At 42.4% G+C, this 17,646-nt stretch overlaps 1 protein-coding gene across 3 annotated transcripts in view; it reads left to right on the forward strand.

The window, feature by feature from the left end:
- Positions 1–17,646, forward strand: part of NCOA7 (nuclear receptor coactivator 7) — a 208,769-nt gene that overhangs the window by 144,408 nt on the left and 46,715 nt on the right. For all 3 annotated transcript variants that reach the window (XM_044289485.1, XM_044289486.1, XM_044289484.1), the window contains 2 exons: positions 4,817–5,679; positions 13,880–14,048. In XM_044289485.1, coding sequence (XP_044145420.1) covers positions 4,817–5,679; positions 13,880–14,048 — 1,032 coding nt within the window. The remainder of the gene's footprint in view (positions 1–4,816; positions 5,680–13,879; positions 14,049–17,646) is intronic.

Genomic DNA, 17,646 nt, shown 5'->3' on the forward strand with positions numbered 1-17,646 from the left:
AACACGTGTAAATCAAGGGACATCTATGGTCCTAGTGGCCAATTGTAAATAATGTGGGAACTATAAGGCGTTGCACCGCCACCTCTGGGTGAAGAGTAGCAATACAAGAATTGGTCACACTCAATGCAATTAGAGCCATCCCTGGATATGGCTTAAAGTGATTGGCCTATGAGCAATATTAATCCTCTGTCCAGTCACTGGGACCCCCACAGATAATAAAAACAGGGGTCCCCAAGTCCCTTGTGTGACTAGAGCAGTAGTGCACATGCATGACTACCACTCCATTCACTGTTTATGGGAGTGCTGAGTATATGCGGCAGTCTTATAGAAGTGAATGGAGCAGTGGTCATGCATGGGGACTTGGGAAACCCCATTCTTGTGGTACGGTAGGTGGGGGTCTCTGTCTCTGTGGTAATTGTTGTTCACGAGCCAACCCGTTTGAGGGAGCTGTTAGAATGCTTTGCTATGCAAAGCACTAATGGAGTTGGCCCACAATTGCATATTATATTTCTCTATGAGATCACACAAAGCATAACAATTTATCATTTAGAATCATTTAAAAAAATGTGCCTGTGTCTGGCTACTGCTGTTATGCAGCTATTATGGTGCCCCCCGAACATTCAGCTAAGGGTAGGTTCACGCTTGCGTTTACCTGATCCAGCAGAGAACAGTCTGCCAGGCTTCATCTGATCAGGCCTAGCCCGGATACGGCTGTCACCGTCGGACCCCGTTGACTATAATGGGATCCATTTGCTTTCCGGAATGAGTGCTGGGTTTTACCCGGACAAAAACTGGTGCATGAACTCAGACAAGCTGTTATCTGCCATCGCAGGTAAACGAAATTGTGAAACTACCCTAATGCTGCCTGTGCCTGAAATAACCAATGGCAAAGCTCCATACAGTAAGGAGCTTTGCTATTGGTTGGTTTGGGTGGGCACCGGAGCGATACAGCGCCCTGCAGCAGGGGAAGCCGGTGGGAGCTGGAAGGAGGAGGAGCCGGCTCCCTGGAGTTTCTACAGTAAGGAGAGCGGGTGCGCTGTACAAGGACCCCAGGAAAAATGACGACAGTCAAGCTGAACAGGACTCCTCAGAGGTGAAAAACAGCCCCGGACATCAAGGTGACAGCAGTGTGTAGTGTAGTGTGTAATCATCACATACTCCATTACATACATCACACACTGTACCAATCACATCTCAGATGATGTATGTAGTGCAGTGTGCAGTAAATGCACAGCAGGCTATTGTAGCCAAGTGGTAAAGTACAGGGAAAATCCGCTATATTGGACTGGACTTTATCACTTGGCTATAATAGCCTGATGTTATTTAGACTAGTAATGGTTCTGCCGCATGAATACCCAGTTCTTAGGCCACATTCACACCATCGCTATTTATTTCTGTTGTTCTGCTCCGTTAGATGAGCAGAGCAAAAAAAATAACTGAAGTGCTGGATCAGGCACGTAAGCCTGGGTTTTTGTCATACGTTCAACATACACAAAAACCGTATACATTAACGAACGCCTTAGACAGACGCCATACTGTGGCATCCATCACTAAGGAGTTTCATTGTAAAAAAAAAAAAAAAAAAAATGGAAAGCGTAGTGTACAACGTTTTTTCATCCTGCAAAGTGCAGCAAAAAAAAATTGGAGGCCAAATCATACTTTTTTTTTTTTTTTTTTTTACAAGGGAACTCTATGGTGACAGTATGGCATCTGTTTGAAGGCGTCTATTGACAAATATACATTTTTTTTGTGTACATTAAATGTATGACAAAAATGTGATGTGACAGGGAAGAAGCTGAACAGACTCCACTGACTATGGAGTCCGTTCAGTTTCCATTCACGAGCCTGTCTTTTTACCAGACAAAAAAGTGCTGCATACAAGGCTTTTTTGTCCGGTCTTTCGACAGGATCTGCAACAGATGCTCCAAACGCAGCCTCCAATGCAGATGCGAGCAAGTACAGGCCTATGTATTTGTATTACTGCAACTTTCGTGCTCCTCAGTAAAAAAATACGGGGGGGGGGGGGGGGGGGTACGTTGCCGGGTCTCAGAAGTCTACAGTCTCGTAGACTTCTGCCATTCATCAGCGCAGGGCCACTATGAACGATACAGGCAGCGCACGGAATGTTGGCAGGCTAATTTAGCCAAGTGATAATGTATGTGTGTGTGTGTATATATACACTATATTGGTATTCAGGGTAGATTGCCGTGTTGGCACTTTGCTGTAAATAAGTGGGTTTTGGGTTGCAGTTTGGGCACTCGGTCTGTAAAAGGTTACCATCGCTGATCTAGGGTATAGATTTGCATCATTACGTTTACCATATTGATCCTGAAAGTGTTTGGTTCCTATCTGTGTATTACAGCCCACCTTGTACTGTATATTTCATTATTTGATGCAATTTGGATTTAAGAAATTTCTGTTCAGATCAGATAATTTTTACGCTACTGTGTAAAAGAAAACTATTGAAGTGTGTGTGTATGCATGTGTGTGTGTGTGTGTGTGTGTGTGTGTGTGTATACATATACATACAGGAAAAATTGATCTTTCACACCATGAGTCTTACGTGTAGTTATTTGACCCTCCAAAAAGTTGGGAGGTATGCCTAAACCTGTAGAAGTTTGGAATTAAAAGGATTGTCCGCTTTTGTTATATTGATTAACTATCCTCACAATAGGTCATCAGTATCAGATCGAGGGGGGCTATGTTCTCTTCTCTGTTTACCTGCTTCCCGTCGACAGGTGTAATTACAACTCCGCCATCTCCATTCACTTCAATGGGACGGCTCCCTCCTATTCACTTGAAGTGAATGGGGACGGCAGAGCTGTAATTACACCTGCTCACTGCTGCAATGTCAGCAGTGATACGAGCGCTGCGGTGTCTTCAAACAGATCGTCAGTGGGGGTGCCAGGAGTCGGACCCCTGCTGTCCAGATATTGATGACTTATCTTGAGGATAGGTCCTCAATATAACAAAAGCAGACAACCCCATTAACCTAATTGTCTGTCTGAGTTCCGTAACAGCTTGGCTCCATAGACGTGAATGGGACTGATCTCCAATAAAACACACAGCCTGTAGATGGCCATGGTGCTATTTTGGGGGGAAAAAAGCAGCCATATTTTTTTAAATCCTTGAAGGGAGACTGTCACCTGGATTTCACTTACTGAGCTAATAACATCACCACATCAGTCTCCACAATTTACATTAAAATCTACTAGTATAACTGCCCTGTGTCTTGTAATCTGTCTATAAAATAGCTTTTATTAATATGCTAATTACCTCAATAAGGAGCCCAAGGGGCTGTGTCTCCGGCTGTTGGAGGCCAGCCGCGCCCGTTACTTCAGAGCCCAGCACTGCGCCACTGCTAATTTATTCACTCCTCTTCGCCAGTGTAATGTCTGTGCAGCGTCTGTAATCCCGCGCATGCATCCTGGATACACATGTCAGCTTGACCCGGAAAAGAAAGAGCGTTATTGGCGCGACTTGCCGGGAGGACGGAGGAGCGAGTTGAGCGAAGCTGGTGCATGCGCATCGAGTTCTGTGAGACCGCGCTGATGTGTATCCAGGGTGCATGCGCGGGATTACGGGCGCTGCACAAACATTACATCGGCGAAGAGGAGTGAATAAATTAGCAGTGGGGCGGTAATGGGCGTGGCTGGGCTCCAACGGCCGGTGGTACAGCCCCTTGGGCTCCTTATTGAGGTAATTAGCATATTAATAAAAAGCAATTTTCTAGACGGATTACAAGACACAGGGCTGTAATACTAGTATATTTTAATGTAAATCGTGGAGACTGATGTGGTGATGTTAATAGCCCAGTAAGTGAAATCCAGGTGACAGTGTCCCTTTAACTCATTTAAAGTTCTGAGAACATTTTGTGACACACATGCCAAATTAGAAGAGCTCTGGAAGAAGGTGCTGGAATTCAACTTCTTATCTTATATCCATGGACAGGGAATGACTTACAGAACTTTTATTATTAGGGCTCTTTAACACGAGCGTGTGCAGTCTGTGAGTGATCTTGATCCTCCGTTCTGGAGCTCATGGCATTATCATGGTTTGTAATGTTATGTGCCTTTGCTTCACCTTACTGTTATAAAATCATAGTGACAGCTTTATATCAGTATGATCCTGTAGACGTAGGTCAAGCAGAGACACATAGCATTATAAATCAGTATAATGCTGTGCGCTCCTGGAAGACGAGCAGTATCCAGAGCGGAGGATCTGCTTTGCCGATTTGCAGATTCACTATTCCATAAAAAATAACAAAATTATTGTCCAAAATTCAGCTCAAGTGAATCACAACCAAATCGATGTATCTAATGGCAGGGGAACTGCAAATCGGCAGAACTTGAATCAAGTCAAAAAAACATTTTCAACCCTCTTTACCATATTTTTGTATCGTACAGAAAAAGGTGAATTCTAATAGATTATGTTGCATTTCTGACAAATTGGGCAGGCATAAGTTATTTTTGTGTATTATGTTATAAGAAACCTCTCTCACATCCCTTGTGGGTTTTCCCCGCCACAGTATTTAGCTTGAAACCGAGAATGGTTTGCCGTTTTATTTGCTAGTTATCACTTGTACTTTATTACCACCAGTCATACCATTCACAGCACATTTGCCATATGATTTTTCTTTCACTTTATTTTCATTTTCACTCTTTGATGTAATCGTCATTGTATACTTGTGTGCCTTTCTTTGTTTTGTTTTCAAAGTATATTTTAGTTGCATTTTTAGTTGTTCATTTTATTTTTAATTTATGTTTTTATTTTCATTTCTACCATTCCACACCCATCCGACATTTTCCGTCAACAGCGATATACCCAAGGATCTTTGTCCTCTGTACAGGCCTGGAGAGTGGGAAGATCTCTCATCTGAAAAAGACATCAATCCATTCAGCAAGTTCAAACACAAGGGGAAAAGGCAAAATGGGGTTACTGGTGTAGGCACGGTAGAGAAGACAAAGATTGCAGAAGTAGCCACTGAACAAGAGCCGGATACAGATCCTACACCAGATGAACTCTCCAAAGTGCATTTGAATGTTGATAATATAGTCACAAAAGAGACTGAACAAAAATCCATCATTTTGGATTCTGAAACCAAAAAAAGTGGTCAGTCTCCAGTAGACGAGCACTTCATAGAGTTGGTAGAGTCTTTATCACAGCAGAATGGTAACAATGTCTGTGAAGTTTCAGAAGGACATACACTGACTCTTCTGGTAGAAGGTTCCAAGACGTCAAACTCTGCTTTTCCTAAGGCAGATTTTAATTGTAATGGAACAGTAGAGGTAACCCCAAAGACACAGACTTGTGACCTACTAGCTAGGATTGATATTGCGGATATGACTTGTGAAAAAGAAAATGATAACGCCAAAAACATAGAACTTTGCCAGAGTCGGACTGAAGTGAATAGATTTGTTCCTTCCGAATGCGTCAGTGACAAACCACAAGAAAAAGACCCCACTTGCATCCAGTTGCACTCTAAAGAGAAGAACGAGGAGCCCACGGTAGCTTTAAGTAATGAGAACGTACAGCAGCAGTCAGGCCATGCCTCCGAGGAATCTCCAGATTCTCTAACACCTTGCTCTCCTGAAGAGAACAGCCAGAAAGAAACTGAAATGGACAGTGAGTCTGAACTAAAACTGTGGCTTCTGAAAAGAATGCAGGGACCAATAGAAGGTAAAGATTTTGTATTCATGTCTGATCTGCTGAGATTGCACTTAAAGCAAATTGAGAACATGTGTATGCACAAGCCATATGGATATAGGAGAGAATAAGGTAGAGTGCAGAGTGTGAATTCATAAGCCATAACATCACAATACATAGGATAATGTGGCACTTACACTCCGTCTGCTCCTTCCCATTGAAGTGACTGGGGCAGAGCAGTTGTAATTCCACTGCTTACCCCTGCAATGTAGACGGTGAGCAGGTAAACAGTAAAGAGACTGTAGCACTCACATGACCTTTGCGTTCTCTTCAAACAGCTGAGCGGCGGGGTGCAAGGAATTGGCCCACCCTTAATCTGATATTGATGACCTATCCTGAAAACAGGTCATCAATAGGATACGCAAATCCCTCACACTGCAATATTAATTCACTATAATATGAAGGACAAGAGATCTAAGGTCACGTGTGAAAGACCCCTAACGGGCTTGTAAAAAAGTTTTTAAAAATAAACAAAAAAATATATAAAGATCATAGGCATTGCTGCATCCCAAAACATCTGAACAATTTAAAAAATAAATGTATTTATCCCGTACAGTGAATGCTGTAATGGGGAAAAAAAAGGCCTATTCGTGTGTTTTTTTTTTTTCTTCAATTTTTTTTAAAAGTGATCAAAAAGCCAAAAACATTCCAAAATAGTATCAATGAAAAGTACACATCGCCCCACAAAAAAGAACCCTTACACAGCTCCGAAGACATAACTATGAAAAATGAAAAAGTTATAGGGGTCAGGGTATGGCAATGCAAAGAAAAAATACATTTCTTCCCAAAAAATTTTAAAGTAATAAATATAAGAAAAACCATAACGGGTCAGTTTTACCACATCGCCTAAATGCTGTGACGCAATTGCATTTTTTTTCAATTCCATCCCATTTGGAATTTTTTTCAGCCGCCCATTACATCTTATGCATTATCAGATGGTGCCATTAGAAAGTGCAACTTGTCATGCAAATAAGAAGCCCTCATATGGCTATGTAAACGGAAAAAAAAAAAAGTTATGGCTCCGGGAAGCAGGCAATATAAAATGGAAAACCGGCTTTGGCTAAAAGGGTTAAGGTGTGCCCATGTATACCACAAGTGTGTAAGTGTATTCATCAGCAAGAGCTCTCCAGAACACAAACATAGGTCATGCAATATTTGGCAGTCATCCACAAGATATATATAATATATACTGTGCACAGCAAACAGCTGCCATGTTACCAAAATCTACATTTTTAGAGCATGTAGCACATGTGTATAAATATATAACCTTCATGCAGACAGTGATAATAGTGAAAAATTGGATGAAAATTCAAATTTACAACTAAAATGTGTAGTTCTTTTGCAAGTAAAATATACTCTGCAAAAACTGTAATAATTGCCTATCAATACCTGACCTAATCACTCTGGGTTACATGATAAAATTATACGCAGAAAGAAAGCATATAAACCATTACATTGTCAGGAGTACTGCTTACTGAGTGGAGTTTTTTTTACCCTTTGTTAGGTCTATATTTGAATTATGACATTATTTGACACTTGCCCTTTTTTTATTGTCTGCATTATTTATATTGATGACCTATGTTCAGGATAGGTCATCAATATCAGATCGGCGGGATCCGTCTCTCGGCAACCTTGCCAATCAGCTGTTTAAAGAGAAGGCTGCGCTTATACGAGCTCTGCCTTCCGTTCACTGTTTACCTGCTTGCTGTCGACATTGCAGTGGTGATCAGGTGTAATTACAAGTTGTCCCATTCACTTCTATGTGACGGCTCCTTCCTATACACTTGAACAGGAAGGAGCCGTCCCTTAGAAATGAATGGGACTGCTTAGATGTAATTACACCTATTTACTGCTACAGTTGCGACGGCGAGCAAGTAAACAGTAAAGGGAAGGCAGCGCTCATACGAGCGCAGCCTTCACCTTAAACAGCTGATCGGCGGGGTAGTCGAGAGTCATTCCCCCGCAAATCTGATATTTATGGCCTATCCTCAGGATAGGTCATCAATATAAATAAAGCAGATAAGCCCCTTGAACACTAGGTGTACTCGGTGTAAGTAGTTTGATAGGCATGTGATCTCGGTTTGGTGCCATTACATATTTTGTTCACCAGGTGTCCCCATTGTCCTTTTTGGTTCCATTTGTTGTGTGGATGATTTTAATAGATGTATTTGTCTTTTTATTGTATTTATTAATAAAGATTGATTGTTATTTTGATGTAGTGGTTTACATGCTTTCTTCCAGTGTTGAAAAACTGTTAGGCCTCCTGCACACGACCGTATGACTTTCAGTGTTTTGCGGTCCGTTTTTCACTGATCTGTTGTTCTGTTTTTTGTTTCTGTCGTGTTTGTGTTTCAGTTTCCGTTCCATATGGCATATACAGTATACAGTAATTACATAGAAAAAATTGGGCAGGGCATAAACATTTTTAATAGATGGTTCCGCAAAAATGGAACGGATATGGAGAACATACGGAGTACATTCCGTATGTGTTCAGTTTTTTTTTTGCAGACCTATTGACTTGAATGGAGCCACGGAACGTGATTTGTAGGCAATAATAGGACATGTTCTATCTTTCAACGGAACGGAAATACGGAAACGGAATGCTTACGGAGTACATTCTGTTTTTTTATTGCGGAACCATTTAAATGAATGGTTCCGTATACGGAACGCAAAAAACGGCCTGTACCATGGAGTTCATGAGGAGACAGGAAGTGCAGAAAGATCTTATTGGCTGTATTTAGTTTCATAATCCCTGACAAGTAGAGCAGAGAGGAGGATGAGGCAGCTCTTTACCTCAGTGTTGTGAAGTAAATCATCCTCCTATGTGATTAGGACAGGTTTTGTATGTACTAATAGGATGGTGGCCATTTTATTTCCCCTGATGATTGCTCCCTAGAAAAAACGAGATATTATAACTAATGAAAGGTATTTGAGAAAATATTTATAATAAAGTAATACTTAATTATTTTCATTTTTTCTTAATTCCCGGAGAACCCCTTTAAGTGACGTGCCCCTTCTTAAAGTCTGTAAACTGGGCAAAATGTCTTTGAGTGTATGGTAGAAGCATGTCTAGCAGTAAACGATCTCTCACCCAGCGATACACCACCTAAAAGTAACCTCTCATAGCCTTTTTATAGAACAGCAGGGGAAGAACTTTTACACGGCAAGAACCAAGTTGAATCAGACAATACCTGTAATCATTTACTTTTCTGTCTGAGACATAACTGCATGATGAGTTATGCAGCAATCCGACATTTCTTTCTGGGTGTATTGTCTTTTTTTTGCATATGTGTATGTTGGATATTCCTCTTTAGTAATAATCCTTATCACTATGCTAGTAGCTTGTAATGGGCATCTCTAGAGAAGCATTCTGCATATTTGAAAGATGAGGTCAAGATAGGGACATTGTAAAATGTTTGTTGTGACTTATTTGACAATATGATCTGGACGCTAGTTAAAGGGATTCTGTCACCAGATTTAAGGCCTATAACCTAACCATATGGCCAGGTCCCTACTAATACGCTGAATCCGAAACTGTTCTTATTAAATGTGCCTGTGGCTCTATTAGCACATAAAACAGGTTTTTAAACCTGTCATTCACCTAACTAAGGTGCCCAAGGGGACGTCTCTTCATGCAGGGTGCCCGGCTGCAGCCATCTCCGTCTGGTGCCCAGCGCCGCCTTCCCACTAGAAATCGCCGCCCTCCCTTTCAATAGAGCCACCTCCCTCACCTCAGCGCCACCTCCTTCACCTCAGCGCCGCCTCCGAAATCGTCTGCTCTCCTCAGCCAGATCCCGTGCGGCTGTGAGAGGATGGCTGCAATAGGGCGGTCAAGGCAGGTTTGAGCAAAGGGCGCTAGCCAGCGCATGCGCACTTCGCTCAACGAGGCCGCTGCCAGGAGTCCGCACGGGCACATCAGGTTATACCTAGTGCGCACGCGCGGGATCTGGCTGAGAAGAGCGGACGATTTCAGAGGCGGCGCTGAGGTGAGGGAGGTGGCGATGAGGTGAGGTAGACGGATCTATTGAAAGGGAGGGCGGCGATTTCTAGTGGGAAGGCGGCGGTGGGCACCAGACTGAGAAGGCTGCAGCCGGGCACCCTGCATGAAGAGACGTCCCCTTGGGCACCTTAGTTAGGTGAATGACAGGTTATAAAAACCTGTTTTTGTGCTAATAGAGCAACAGGCACATTTAATAAGGTCAGTTTCGGATTCAGCGTATTAGTAGGGACCTGGCCATATGGTTAGGTTATAGGCCTCAAATCTGGTGACAGACTCCCTTTAATGTCTGGGTCATGGCATAAACAGCCTAATTAAAGGGGTTTTCTAGGCTTCTAATATTGATCACCTTTCCTCAGGATAGGTCATCAATATCAGATCAGTGAGTGTCCGACACCCAGCTGTATGAAGAGAAGGCATGCGCCATGCGCACGTGTCATCTCCTATCTCTCTTCCTGTTCGCTGCTGATATCTCTATGGCAAGCAGGAATTGAGATCGGTGTCGGGCCCCCACTGATCTGATATTGATGACCTATCCTGAGGAGAGGTCATCAATATTAAAAGCCTGGAAAACCCCTTTAAATTTCCTCCCGACAGCACTATCCATGTACAGTACTGGTTGGGTCTTAAATGATGGTGTCTGCTTGTGGGCTCATTAGCCGCTGGGTGCCTGCTGTTCTAAACAGCAGACAACCCGGGGCTAATGTCTGCCATTAGCGATAATGCCGATGGGAGACCCTTAACCCGTCAGAAGCCATGGTCAAATGTGACCACAGCATCTGAGTGCTGAAAACCCTGGTGCGCTGTTCTCGTAGAGCTGATCGGGGGAGCCGTTCATTCCCTGTGGCAGGCTCAGTCCCTCGGAAGGCTCTGAGGCCTGGCACAGCTATGTTCCTATGGAGTGCCTTAGGAGCATAGCAAATTTCTCATAGACTTCAGCACCAGTAGCGATCTGATGATCGCATGTTCATGTTCCCGAGAGAAACATAAAAAAAAAGTGATAAAAAAGTTTTAAAAAATATAAAAATTCCAATCACCGCTATTTTCCCCCAAATAAAAATAAAATAGCAATAAAAAATAAACATCATAGGCATACTGCATCCCAGAATGCCTGTACTATAAAAGTATTTATCCCATAAAACAAATGGCATAACTGAAAAAAAAATATCTAAATGGACAATTCGCAGTTTTTTTGTCGCTTCACCTCTCCCCAAAAAACTTTATAAAAAGTGATCAAAAAAGTATACACACCCCAAATTGGTATTAATGAGGCCTCACACAGCTTCTTAAAAAATAATGAAAAGTTATCAGTCAGAATATGGCGATGCAAAGAAAAAATAAATTTTCCCCAAAGTATTAGAAGAAAAAGTATACAAATGTGGTATCACTGTAATTTTACTCACCCAGAGAATGATGATCAGTTTTAACTCATAGGGAATGCCTAACAAACAAAACCGATAAAACTGTCGGAATTTGCATTTTTTTTTTTATCTCGCCTTATTTGAAATGTTACCCTCCTTCTGGGGTCATGTACAGTTACATATGCAGCACTCACTCCTTGCCCCTTTCTAAAGGCTGTATCTCGAGCTGTATCGGTTAGATTGTCAGCTTTAAAGCAACCCCTTGCTGATATCGCTGGCTGTTATCTCTAGCTGAGATAACAGCCAGTGTAGCAAGGATGTATGAGATATATATTCTTGATAGAGAAACTGTTAAAGGGGTTGTACAGCCTTATGGCTGTTTTTAACTCCAACAGTGTGTTGTACCTAGTGGTAGATTCATACTCATCTGCTCCCCGCCCTGGTTCAGTTCATAGATTTTTTCACTCGCTGGCCTGTAACTTCCCGGCAGGGTTATGTGCACCGCTGCAGCCAATGAATGACCTCAGCAGCGACGTGCCATGTCTGGATATGTTTCTGCTGAGATCAGTTATTAATAGTTAGGGGGAGCTACAGTGGAGGAAATAATTATTTGACCCCTCACTGATTTTGTAAGTTTGTCCAATGACAAAGAAATGAAAAGTCTCAGAACAGTATCATTTCAATGGTAGGTTTATTGTAACAGTGGCAGATAGCACATCAAAAGGAAAATCGAAAAAATAACTTTAAATAAAAGATAGCAACTGATTTGCATTTCATTGAGTGAAATAAGTATTTGAACCCCTACCAACCATTAAGAGTTCTGGCTCCCACAGAGTGGTTAGACACTTCTACTCAATTAGTCACCCTCATTAAGGACACCTGTCTTAACTAGTCACCTGTATAAAAGACACCTGTCCACAGAATCAATCAATCAAGCAGACTCCAAACTCTCCAACATGGGAAAGACCAAAGAGCTGTCCAAGGATGTCAGAGACAAAATTGTAGACCTGCACAAGGCTGGAATGGGCTACAAAACCATTAGCAAGAAGCTGGGAGAGAAGGTGACAACTGTTGGTGCGATTGTTCGAAAATGGAAGGAGCACAAAATGACCATCAATCGACCTCGCTCTGGGGCTCCACGCAAGATCTCACCTCGTGGGGTGTCAATGGTTCTGAGAAAGGTGAAAAAGCATCCTAGAACTACACGGGAGGAGTTAGTTAATGACCTCAAATTAGCAGGGACCACAGTCACCAAGAAAACCATTGGAAACACATTACACCGCAATGGATTAAAATCCTGCAGGGCTCGCAAGGTCCCCCTGCTCAGGAAGGCACATGTGCAGGCCCGTCTGAAGTTTGCCAATGAACACCTGAATGATTCAGAGAGTGACTGGGAGAAGGTGCTGTGGTCTGATGAGACCAAAATAGAGCTCTTTGGCATTAACTCAACTCGCTGTGTTTGGAGGAAGAAAAATGCTGCCTATGACCCCCAAAACACCGTCCCCACCGTCAAGCATGGGGGTGGAAACATTTTGCTTTGGGGGTGTTTTTCTGCTAAGGGCACAGGACAACTTATTCGCATAAACGGGAAAATGGACGGAGCCATGTATCGTGAAATCCTGAGCGACAACCTCCTTCCCTCTGCCAGGAAACTGAAAATGGGTCGTGGATGGGTGTTCCAGCACGACAATGACCCAAAACATACAGCAAAGGCAACAAAGGAGTGGCTCAAGAAGAAGCACATTAAGGTCATGGAGTGGCCTAGTCAGTCTCCGGACCTTAATCCAATCGAAAACCTATGGAGGGAGCTCAAGCTCAGAGTTGCACAGAGACAGCCTCGAAACCTTAGGGATTTAGAGATGATCTGCAAAGAGGAGTGGACCAACATTCCTCCTAAAATGTGCGCAAACTTGGTCATCAATTACAAGAAACGTTTGACCTCTGTGCTTGCAAACAAGGGTTTTTCCACCAAGTATTAAGTCTTTTTTTGTTAGAGGGTTCAAATACTTATTTCACTCAATGAAATGCAAATCAGTTGCTATCTTTTATTTAAAGTTATTTTTTCGATTTTCCTTTTGATGTGCTATCTGCCACTGTTACAATAAACCTACCATTGAAATGATACTGTTCTGAGACTTTTCATTTCTTTGTCATTGGACAAACTTACAAAATCAGTGAGGGGTCAAATAATTATTTCCTCCACTGTATATGTTTCATTGATAGCTTGATCACCAGTATTTTAAACTTTTTTATAAAGGGAATGAAGATGGTGATTTATATTTAAAACTTAACTTTTATTTGATTGTTATGTAGAATATGGTCCCTAGATGTTCTCTTGAGAAAAAAAAAAGAAAGTGTATGATGACACCAGGGATACAAAAAGGTACACGGCCGCACCTTTGATACAATAGAGTATGTGCGCGGCGGCACTTTATAAAAACCGATGGTCCTACCATGCAGGCCAGGATCCTCCGGTCACCGTGGATGTTCAGTGAACGATATGACTGAAATAGGCTACATTACGGCCTCCGGACAACGCCGTGCTCCAAGAGGTGAATTGGATCGCTATCCAGGTCAACCTCTATACACTGCCCGAACTTCCTCAGGGCAGTTAAAAATGAGATCAGTTATTGACTGCACATAACCCTGCAAAGACAGTTTACAGGCTCGGGACTGGAAGGTGGCGGAAAAGAGCTAGAATGCTGGACCAGAGCAACAGGGAGCAGGCGAATAGGATGGGTTTTCACTAGGTAAAATGTGCTGCTGGGGCTAGTTAAAAACGGCCATTGTTTTTAATTCATTTTTTCTCGTCCAGATATGTTGCCATCCAAAGAAGAAAAGAGCAAGATCCCCCCCATGTTTCTATGTATCAAGGTGGGCAAACCTATGAGGAAGTCATTTGCCACTCAAACTATAGCAATGGTGCAGCAGTACGCAAGGAAGAGAAAACAACCTGAATACTGGTTTGCAGTTCCACAAGAAAGGTTAGTATTGTGTGTATTGCACCAATTAAATGGACATACTTTATTTTATTTCTTACATTCTTTATTTAACTAAGGAATAAGACGAGTCAAGGATGAGGCATGTGTTCACTAAATTACAGGTGCATGACATTTCAGTTTCTGGAAATGGGATGTAGGGAGTTGGCAGTGAAATCGCCCATCCTGTAGTAGCCTTAGACCCTGTTAAGTTGTTCTGTTTACAATGTTGAAAGACACCGTCCCCCCACCCCAGATGGCCAAGTCACCACACTCCACTCCTAAGGATGTGGATCTCTCACCTGGTCCAGCAAGTGAGATCAGGGTTGTAGCTGAGTACATCTTAGCAGCACGTTGCTGTGTGAGTCTTGGCATGTGGGCCTTAGTTGGGACAGGTGGGTGACGATTGCCCCTTAGGTGGGGTTTGGTTTATGGCACCATTTTTCTTCCTGGAGGTCTTCGTCACTTACCCCTCCTTTTCCCTATTTTTTCCTCTTATTTTCCTTCTCCTTTCCCTCATCCCCAGGATGATTTTGTTTTCTTTGTAGTAGAGGAAAGAGGTGGAAGCAAATGTAAAGACTTTGAGGATTTAAAAATGTTTGGAACTTCATGGATGGTGGTGAATTGTGTTATTACTTTAGTTTTCTGGAGGGGTTGTGAGTAACTGCTCCAGAGATGTTGCATTGCTCCATCTACATTGTCCCTACCAGGAGATTCATGTCCGCTTGTTAAATAATATATTTCTACATTCCTGTTTATGGTTACTTGATGTAGCATTGTACCAATAAATGTCAGACTGTTGGTAGGATGGTAAGTGCACTTGTAACAACGGGGGGCTACCACTGTGCCTTCTGATGTGAAACTATTGTTGTAGCCATAGTATTAAGTGCGCTGGTCCCTTTTCCTTCTGTATTTTGGGTTCACAGGTTGCTGCCTAAGCCTTTGCTTAGGCTTTGAGTTGAGGGAGCCAACTTCTAATATCATGTCTGACCCCAATCCTGTGCAGAATTTGCTTGTTTGGTTTTCAGGAACAACTCAGAATTTGTAGGGTGGTGATGCTACTCCGTCGCTTTTCCTGAACCCTGTATAAATTTCCACAACAGTTTTTTTCTGATGATCATTCTTAGTTTAAAAAACATTTTGTGAGAGTTGTAAACTGTATTTTTCTTTGAGGCCTAGATCCTCAGGGTCAGAGATGCAAAAAGTTGGAATTATTAAGACTCCGTTGCATTGGGATCCTCAGTCTTGGCCCCTTTCACACGAGCAAGTATTCCGCTCAGGTGTGATGCAAACGCATTGCGTTCACGCCAAATCCGGGCCCATTCATTTTAATGGGGCTGTGTACATGAGCGTTGGTTTTCACGTATCACTTGTGTGTTGCGTGAAAATAGTAGCATGTTCTATATTCTGCGATTTTTACGCAACGCTGGCCCCATAGAAGTGAATGGAGCTGCGTGAAAATCGCATCTGCAAGCAAGTGTGGATGCAATGCATTTTTCACGGATGGTTGCTGAGAGATGTTGTTTCTAAACATTCAGTTTTTTATCACGCGCGTGCAAAACGCATTAAATCGCATTGCACCCGTGCGATAAAAAACAAGTGATCTCGTTTTTCACTGAAAGCATCTGGACCTAATCCGGATACGCTTGTCTGCAAGGGGCCTTAGGACTAGAGATCCAGTTATAAAGAGTGTGGATGCATTTATCTCAACTTTTGGGGTCCCTTATGATGATCCTGATGTAACTTCGTGAGCTGTGGCTCATCTTCATGCTTTTAAACTGGGACAAGACCGTTGAACGAATATTCAGCAGAATTCGGACTGTTAACTTCCCCTTCGTAGTCCGTATCATTTGGGCTTCTCTGACTAGTGAAAGGATACCATTGTACAATTTAACCCATGTGAATCTCTGAACAGTCTAATTTCTTCAGCCATTAATTTTAACAGGTGTATCGGGGAGAAAAGGTCATAGAGGGAGGGCACTTCAGTGTGACTGACGATGAACCAATGTGACTAGGTTTTCTGAGGATCTCCAAGAGAGAGAAAGCGAGGAGATTTCTCAAACTGGTCTAAAGTAGAACTTGCTTAGTTGCCAATAGCAACCAATCAGATTGCACCTCCTTTGGAAAATGAAAGGTAGAATCTGATTGGTTGCTATGGGCAACTAAGCCAGTTCTACTTTGCATCAGTTTGAGTCTGCCCCTTTGTTTGTATTCTGGTATTAAAGAATATTTTGTCCAGAACTGTACACTCAAGTCAAGAAACGTCCATGCCTAAAAGTTAAAGGATAACTGTCACACTTAGACCCTAATTTCAATTTTCATATATGTAGTTACTAATAACATGATATTCCAGAATCAGTTACTATTAGACTGACTTACCCCATATTTAATAAGATTCAGCCCTTAGCAACCAGTCTGCATAAAACTGCAATTTCACTATTCAGCTAAGATGGCCGCCACTGCCCTCACCCTGAGGCTAATCCCGTCTGCCCTCACTAGCCAGTAACAATAGCCCCCCAAAAGTGTCAGTAACCAGAGTCCCCCCCCCCAAAGGGTTAATCTCCTGCAGCACAAAGGGGTCCTCTTACCACATGTAGCTTTCATTTATACACTGAGCAGACGGCAGATCTCCCTTCCCTGGTCTGCACTGCTTCGACTCTGCATTCTCCAAGTCTGCTGAGTGAGGGAGCGTCTGCCAAGCACAGGGACAGGGAGAAGTGCACACAGCCCAGGCACTGTTATCAGCTGCTGGGGAGGACCTGGCTTTAATCATTTACTTACAGTCCCTGGCTGTCAGTAATCTGACCTTGCAGGCTGCCTGCTTCTGCGTCCTCCGTCCTTCAACACATAGACGGACCATGCCTAGCAACCCTATTTTAAGCACAGGTAAAAGTAGGCAGTACAGGGAACAAAACTGTGGAATTAAGGGGTAATTGAATACACAGTGAAAAGTGGAAATAGGCCCACCAAGGTGATATTAATCACCACAATCCAATACTCCAAAAAATATATATATGACAGTTATACTTTAATGAGAGGTTCTTCTGGACATACTTAATTTTTCTCCCAAAAATATTCTCGTTTCGCCCTCTAAGATTGAACGGTAGCGTATATATTTTTCCAATGCAGGTTTTTGTTGATTCTGATGCTGCAGAATATTTTTTAGATTTTTATTTGGTCAAGTGTGAAATAATCCTGTGCCTCTGTAGATGCCCATTGTTGGGCAGATGACATCCCTTTATCTGGAGGATCGATAAGATTCTGTACTTTTTTTTTTTTTTTTTAAACCTTTAAAAAATTTGCAGTATCTTATTCATTTAACAAGAATGGAAGCTAGCTAACACTACTGTATGAATGACAGAAAAGCCACAGATTACTCTTACGCTACTTTCACACTGTTCCTGTATGCACCAGGAAGGCCCCCAGACCATGCATCAGAGATATCCATGTACCTCCATGGGGCTTGTGTTTGTACATTTTTCTTTGCTGTCAGGAATAATACAGTCTGCACTGTCTTACAGTGACCTCCCACAAGAAAGTATACCGCATGGTATGGTCTTTATTTTTATTTTTACATGGTAGCCTTTTGGCAATGTATGCCACT

The sequence above is a fragment of the Bufo gargarizans genome, chromosome 4 (assembly GCF_014858855.1).
Source record: "Bufo gargarizans isolate SCDJY-AF-19 chromosome 4, ASM1485885v1, whole genome shotgun sequence".
In the NCBI taxonomy this organism is placed as follows: Eukaryota; Metazoa; Chordata; class Amphibia; order Anura; family Bufonidae; genus Bufo; species Bufo gargarizans.